At 37.8% G+C, this 8,464-nt stretch overlaps 1 protein-coding gene across 1 annotated transcript in view; it reads right to left on the bottom strand.

The window, feature by feature from the left end:
• The window catches only part of LOC308065854 (potassium voltage-gated channel subfamily KQT member 1-like), a 520,908-nt gene that overhangs the window by 223,156 nt on the left and 289,288 nt on the right, over positions 1 to 8,464 (bottom strand). Inside the window, exons 12-14 of the mRNA XM_080392405.1 lie at positions 5,051 to 5,126; positions 1,331 to 1,425; positions 315 to 355 (exon numbers count right to left, since the gene is read on the bottom strand). Coding sequence (XP_080248531.1) covers positions 315 to 355; positions 1,331 to 1,425; positions 5,051 to 5,126 — 212 coding nt within the window. The remainder of the gene's footprint in view (positions 1 to 314; positions 356 to 1,330; positions 1,426 to 5,050; positions 5,127 to 8,464) is intronic.

Raw genomic sequence — 8,464 nt, 5'->3', positions numbered from 1 at the left:
CCAGTGGAACCAACATATATTCTAAGCACAGAACAAAGGGTTTAGAAAGAATATTTTTGTGGAAAAAATTCCAGCAATATGTTTCCAACTCCTTGTGCACAGATACACATTTTTAACACTTATTCTTAATTTCCATTTACTCCACTACCATCTGAATGCAAGGTATTTATCTTTCCACAGTCGTTCCAGGGCTTATTGATGGAATTATATATTCATGCATAATTGGCTGGATAATAAATCCATATTACCATAGCCATAGGTATTTTCACAAAGATATGAAGCTAATAATTTTTCATAAAATGCAGACACTATACCTGGGAGGAAAAGGCCTGGCTTTCCCAAGGAATGGTCCAATCTGAAAAGCAGAGAATTACCAGCAGTGCAATTACAAGCAACTTTGTTGCTAGGAAAAGCATAGGAGCATGATTTACATGAGAATTTACAGTAGCTTGGATAGGAGCATAATTTACATGAGAATTTACAGTAGCTTTACACCTAAAACAAAGCAAGTAAGAACATGAATCTAGCATGATTTTCTGCACACACAGTCCAAAATCAAACCAAATTCTTATTTTCATGCATACTAATACTCTATTTCTAGACTTTCATGTTGTAACTAAAACATAGTTCCTCTGTGTCATCTGTAATCTAATAACAAAGACTATACAAACAGAATGGCTTAATAACATTTGCAACTATTCCTTGAATCTCATGCAGGCAGATTTAATATCTATATATGTTGACACAGTAGATTCCATTCAATAGGAATTTTTTTTTTCTTCATTTTGTTAAGGGCCAGAGGAGTTCAGTCTGGTGTCCTAGTCAGCAGTGTTAATTTGTAAAGAGAAAAGCACTTTGTGTTGAAACATAAGAGAATAGTTTTGTGGCAAAATATTTCAGCTGTGATCCCCAAACTCAGAGAAAGCATGTGCATGGAGGAATGTGGGAAGGGAAAAGTTCCAGATGGAGAGGGGAGCACAAGCAAACCAGATTTCTCTCAGTACTGGAGAATCACAAAGAGGGGACAGAAAGGTAAATTATTATTTGAATTTTTTTCCTTTTCTAAGACAGGGCAGAAAAGCTCAATTCATACTATAAACTTCACAGCATGCACCTTAAATTCTTTTACTTTCACGGAGAGGAAGATAAAGGATAATTGCAAACTTGGTCATAAAAAGGGTTAAAAATGACTCCAAGTTAAATCCTCTAGATATTGTGCTCCCTGTTGTGCTTGCAATTTTGGACAATTACTGTTCATTAAGTATACATCTCTCCTAAAGCCAGCTGGCACTAGAGAAAGCAAATATTTCATGAGGTAGAGAGGGCCTACCTTCTTTGAAGTTCTTTTATCCGGACCATCATATTGAGGTGTCCTTGTGAGTACTGTTCAATCACATCACGTACGTCATACGGTTTCCGAGCTTGCTGTGAAAGGAGTCATACATAAGATTGAAAGGTAAGTACAGTTTAAACTTGATTCTGATTTCACACAGGCCTTCATTCTATTTTTTATCTTCCAGAAGTTATTTGCTTGCCATTTTGCAACCGTTGTTGTAATGAATAAAAAATATATAGGCATTGTAGAAGTGCATATTTATTGTGCAGATGGGGCCAAGCGATTCTCATTCCTGTCAGTCAGAGTTGTGTCTTCACGTTACTCCATACTGAGCAAAATATTAGACTTTCAAAATGTATTTAAAAAGCACAAAACCAAGATATATAGTTTATCTAAGACTATCATGTGTGATATCTCTTGGCTCATTCCAAAACCATATGTTAATCATAATGTCAGAGGACTGAACCGCAGAGATAGGCCCAATTCATAACACTTGGACCCAGAATCAAATACTTCTGAAGACTAAATATGGCTGGTGACAGAAATGTTATTGCTTAAGTATCTGGGAAGACAGATGCTTTGTATAAATCTGAAGACTGCTGCACGTAGATTTTGTTTGTACTTCATCTTTAATGGTACCTACAAGGTCAGAAAAAAAGGTGCAATTTAAATAAATGAAAGAGGACAATGCAAGAGATGTAAAAACCTGCCATCTGCCCAGTTTTATTCCCATTCCAATGAGAATCCAGATGCTTCTGCCAAACTCTGGTTTCTTGCTATAAGCACTATAGCAGAATTTTGATACAAGTCTAGGGAATTTGCACAAAGTGATGTGAATATAAAAAGCACAGCATGGTAAAATTTTATCAAATAAAATTAGTGTATGTGTGTGGTGGAGTAAATGCAAATGATAGTCCTTTTGAAAATACCACAACTTTGAAAGCCATACGAACCACTATGGGAAATATGGGGCAAGATGTCTCCTTTTTTTGCTCTGACTCAAGAAAAGAAGAAAAAAAAGAAAGGTAAACTGCAAATCTAGTAATTGGAAATTACTGAAAACAGCTCATTAGTCATCTTGTTGTCTCTTTCCACTCTGTCACAGCTTCAGCCAGAGCCATTAGCATGCACCAGTGCACACATGCATTGAACACCTACAGTATGTGCTGGAGTCATGCTTGGAAGGCAGCCATAGGATCCTAGAAATTTCAAATGAAAGCATGGAACTGGAATGGAAACAAATCCTGTGAAATGAATGAAGAAGCAAAAGCTCTTTGTGATAAAATGCCTTCCTTGTGCTCAGCCGTCAGCACTTACCTGCATTATTACTTTCAGAAGTGTTCATGGCTTTGGTAGTGTGCATGCACATTTGTGTGCATTTGTGAGAAGAGATACTTTGCGGGGGAGGGAGGTTTCAGCTTTCAGTTTATCATGTTGTTTTTTTTTTTTTTTTTTTTTTTTTTTTTGCCTTGCCCAGCTTCACATTTTGCAGACGCTGACACATCACTATTTCTGGCCAGAAAAGCAGCCTATTGTCTTCACCCAAAGAAACAGTGCCAGTATCACTCTTTAGATTGACTAGCAGGGGTGCTTTGAGAGCATTTTGGCTAAATCCTCTGTCCTTTCCTTTGGACACTCTATTTAAACACGATGCATGGCGCAGAGCCTAGATGTGCTGGGGATTTTTCTCCACCTCCCTCTCCTCTCCCCCATGGGCTACTATGTGCATAATTAATTCTACTCATTCCCAATGAATTTCCTTTTCTCCTTCAAAAGAAGTCCTCTATCTGTTACCCCTTTTACCAAATCATCAGCTCCCCATTCTATAGTTGCAAAGTACTGTACACAGCAGTCTGCCTGAGTTGTCTCTAAAGCATAGCAAAAAAATCCTTCCAACTTTCATCATTTTTTTCTCCTCTTTTCCCATAAAGCTTTACATCTGATGATCTTCTGTCCTGCCAAACTTTGGTGCACTGTTTTGTCATGTTTTTATTAGGAAATGTTAGTACAATACAACTTAAGGCAGGAGATAATGGGCTTCCAGGGAGGTTTGATAAATGCAGGACTCAAAGAACTTCTTTAACTTTCATTCTGTCCATTCTGTCCATAATCCCAAATCCTGGCCATTTGGGCTCAGAATTCTACATCCAGCATGCTTACAACTCCTAATGCAAAACTTGAAATAATATTACCTGACTTTGAACTTCCAAAATCTCATTAACATGGGGAGTCCTACAAGCTATATTTCACAGCCCCAAGAAAGAACAAAACAAAAGATAATGCCTTTTTCTTCTTCCCTATCACTAACAGTAACTTGCAGAATCCTCTCCATAGATGGATCAAGTTAAATTTTTAAGGTTGGCTATGACTACTATTGGCTGACAGCTCCAGAATATTAGGTCTCTGGTGGCTTGAAATATCCTCATTTTTATCCCCATTTATATACTGATTTGATTTTCCAGGAATGATGTCTTTAATTTTCTTCCTTTTCTTCTTCTTCTTTTTTTTTTTTTTTTTTTTTTTTTTTCCAGATTTCCCATAGTGTTTATCACTCTGGTGTATTTACAATATAATCCTCTCTTTTTGTTGGCTGAGTTTAAAAATGACTTCACCTAGTCTTCTTTCATAAGGTAAGGTCATCTAGAGATACATTTCTGCATGAGCTTGGGAAATGTATGTGCTATTCTATCTGCCCTAGTTCAGTCTTCTGAGTGCTGTGATCTTATCTCAAGACTTCTACCTCTTGCAATTAAGTACTCAGCTCTGATCAAACTTGCTTGAAATTCAGGTTCTTTTTTAATCTTTTTAAAACCTCTTCAAAAATATTATGAGAGTTAATTAACTTGCAGTGGACCCTCTTGGACAAAAAAGCATGATCCTCCAGATGCAAATAACAGGGGCTTTGAAAATCAGGCCAAAAGTTAATTATTCATTTCCATGGCATTGCCAGCATATGGGTGATGAGAATGACGATACCAGAATCCCATTCCAAAAGATTTTATCATAATGGGCTTTAGTAAACAGGCAAAATAAGACAGTTTGTCCAGTGCAGCACATTTAGTTTGACCACTTTGTAACCTGATTGAGAAATTTAACTTAAGACTTCATAAAGACAGTAAATTTCCAGAGGGTAGGTGTTCCATAATTTTATAAAATACAGCCTCTCTGTGATGTTCCATTCTGGGGAAAAAATATGGAAATGTGGGCCACAAATGTGAAAGCAACTTCACACATCACAGTGCTCATGAGTAAAGCCTGTTGATCTGTCAGCCATACATAGCACGCAGTTAGAACATTCTCTAACCAGTTGTTAGATGATCATTATAAACAGTAACAGTGTTCTAGCAGACACTACAAGAGTCTTTTCTTCACTTCTACTAGATAGGTAAGTAGTTTATATGTCGGTCACTACAACAAAACAAACAAACAAACAGAATCCCAAGAAAACAAACACAGTAAGAAAGAGAAGTGAAAAATAACTGTGCTGACTGCACAAATCTAGAAGGTTTTCATATCGTACTGTACCCATGGGTAGTTGATATTTTTGCCCACACTATGAAAAAATCCACATAGGGCAAATATGAGGCTGAGAGCCTAAACACTACCTTTCACTTATTACAACCACATGCACAAAGACAAGTTCACTCTCAGAGCACTTTCAATGTCATATACTTAAGCTTACAAATGGTACTTATGGTTAATGGTGCTGCTTACCTGAAATTTTCTTCTGGCTACAAAATACTGCATTCTCCTGATGACTTTTACAGCTGTTCGATGTGCTTCAGTTAATCTGCCAAGAAAGACAAACATATACACCAGTAGGGAAAAAAGAAAAAAAAAAAAAAAAAAGGGCAGGAAAAAATCTTAATGGGAGATGCTGACTGTAAGCACCAAAATCTACAAATGTTTTATGTCTGTCATGCAACATTGCAGCATAACACAGTGTGTGCATGTATATTTTGTCCTGTTGCTTTACTCTCTTGTATATTGTGGGTCTAAGTATAAAAACCTGATAAGTGAGACAATGAAAGCAGGTGTACAAAGATAATACATGTGGAGGGGATTAGACAGGATTACTGTCAATGCACACAACTGGCATCAGTTTGAAGAATGTGAAATGTTTTCAGAACCATGACTGCATTCCCTATTTTGCATTTATTGAGTGGTTTGACCATGAGCTCCATTGCACAGAAATTAAGTCCTTTAAAAGATAATTTGAATTCTCTAGGAAGGAAGAAAAATTCAAGTATCACATCTAAAAAAAGAATAAAGTCAACACAACACACCCTTTCAGCACACTTGTGTGTGTGTGTCCATGTGGCTGTCTGTATTGGTACTCAAACACAGGACTGCGCATATTATAACTTAGAAATATTATTCCACCCAGAGGATATTGTATTTGCAGAACATTAATTGTGCCACCTGGCTGGCAATTATTACCACACCCCCTTATTTACGATGAATTTTGGAGGTGTAGAGAGGAGAAGCAGGAATACGGTAATTACAAGAACAAGTATTTTATTTAAGGACTGACTCCCTCTCCATGGACTGCTTCATTCATTCAAAATGAGTGAAATAAAGAAAACAAACTTTTCCTTCCAAGGAAGCCGCACTGTCAGGAAATCTATGTTCTATGCAGACATCATCTTTGACATGTGATGATAACCCTAGGAAAGCTTGCCAGCAAGTTCCTCAAGTCTCCTGAAAACACAATCTGCCATCTCTTCCCAGTATATCTGACCGGGGAAAAGGAAGTACTGGCTAGGCCACCTACTTGGATGCCACGGTTTAGAGATAAAGTCTTCAAACAGTGGAGAGATTACAGTGTATTTTTTCAAAGTGAAGTAAATAAAAGCTAAGCAAACAGGGACTGTATTTAAGAACTAGCATAGTTTTTCATTTTTATAATGGCTCTTTGATAAAAAAATGTTTCTGATTGGGTGAGATACCACAAACACAGGAACAAGGTTTTTAAAATAAGCTGTCAGTAGCTTTGTCTTGTTCCTTCTATTTCAAGTCCCAGTTTAATATTAAACACATGCACAAATATGTGTGAAACTCGGGTGTCTATACCACATATATCTTCACGCTTCATATATCTATGTATAGTAAGGCACATATCCATATATATATATACTCATACATGCAAACACACAGAAGACAATGCAGAGTGAGCACAATTCAAGAACCATCACTGCTGTATACCATCAACAGCATTGCTAAGTACGAATCTTTGCATTTGTGTAAGCCTATCAAAGGGATTTCAGAAGTGTCACTGACGGACTACCAGTAGTTTAGCCTACAGGACCTTTATTATGGTGAAAGAAAAGCTCTCAGCTTGACACTCAGGGCCCCAGCTGAGCTCCTGTGGCTGGTGACTAGAATGGAGACAACATTCCTCTTGTAAATGGCACTTACTTGATAGAGAAATCTTTGTCTGTCAGTCCATACAAGTTATATACATACATACATACATACATACATATATATATAAACCCAGAAAATTATCACAATTTAAGGTTTAGGGTTTAGCCTACCTCCTTTGTGTACCAGTTAAGATAAAAGCTTGAAATTATCCCCTAGCTTTAAAAGATGTGAGACTTCATATACATACTTAAGAGTTGTCTTTTTGCTAGGGTAATCCATATGAGCTTGTTGATGCATTGTTTAAACAGCCTCAAATAGATAAACTTAAAGAAGTCCGAGATGGAAACAAACCAAGGCAGTAATTTCATCCTAATTCCCTTCCTTCAGCAGCAATCAGAACTTTTTCCAATGTGTTATCAAGTTTAAGCATCGAAAACCATGAGACTAACTCTTGGAATCTGATGCACAGTTGAACAGGAAATACAGCAAAGAAAATCACCAGACTATAATCCAAAAGCACTTGATACCAACCTGTTCGAACTGGAAAATTTCACATCAATCTCATGGGGAACGATTTTTGAAAAAAAGTAAGTTACAGTTCAGATTTGATGGTCACTAGTATTAAACTGAGGGACAAAAATACATGAAACCTGGATTTAATGGAAAAAAGACAGCATGAAAAGGTGCAAATCCACAGACTCAGATATGTGCCACAATATATCCATAGAGTAGCATAGAAGCTCTAGATGTCAGAAAGCAGTTCTATATGAGTTAAACTGCCCTGCCCTGGGTAGTAAGCAGAGCTGTCCTCCTGATGGGAGGTGGAGAGGAGGGGGTGTGTGTGTGGTGGTGTGGCTGACTGTGATCCTAAACATTTTTGGAGATTTTAGCTGATTTTCATAGTTTCCTAGCACTGATGTCCAGAATGGATAATTACAGCTATTACTGGCCAGGTTACATTTATCCCTGTATTTATCCCAATACATTTATCCTGCTAAGCCTTATATTTTAGTCCAAAACCTTGGATTAGGAAAAATCTTTTCAGCCTTGAGGGTGTCAGTGTGTTACTTGCTGTAAGCATACAACAGGAGAGAACAAAAGGCCAGAGATGCTTTAGGTCATGCTTTAGTAATGCTCAATAGCAATACAACAGTGTTTGCAGTGAATCTCCTAGATATTTTGAAATATGCAACTCATGAAAGAGCAACCCTGGGGGTGGGGTGGGTGGGGGGGTGACAGGCACCATACTTGCACACTCTTTCTAGGTGGCATTTTCTACTGACAGAGGACAGAAATGGACAAATCTTCACAGGTATTAATGGCACCTAACTCCCATGGAGTGAAGATTTAACTATTTTCATAGCTTTAGCTCCCAAATGAAGTCAGTAGGACCTGAGCGCTTGCTTTAAGTAGGCAGATGGGTGGGTGGGTTGGTGACCAAACCTCTGCCCCTATGAAAGCAGCCACGTCCTGCCTCTGTGCAGCAGAGGGCAGTGACACACACACACTAGGAGATGCTTTCCGGTACCTTAAAAAACATATTTAAATTGTTTAAAAGCTTTACCCATAAACCCAAGCATAAACGCTAGACCTTGTAAAGATGGGGTCCACGCTGAGGTGGGGTGCTGCTGTTGAGTGGGTGTTTTGCCAGCTGACGGGTCAGCACAAAGGACACGGACACCAAGGTAAAGAAGTGAATTTATCTTTACTTACATTTAAAGCCATAGAATAGTAAGTGAAATAATATAGCAAGAATAAAAC

This window comes from Falco punctatus, assembly GCF_963210335.1.
Source record: "Falco punctatus genome assembly, chromosome: 6".
In the NCBI taxonomy this organism is placed as follows: domain Eukaryota; kingdom Metazoa; phylum Chordata; class Aves; order Falconiformes; family Falconidae; genus Falco; species Falco punctatus.
The sequence above is the reverse complement of the archived record's forward strand: the minus strand, read 5'-3'. Positions and strand labels throughout refer to the sequence as shown.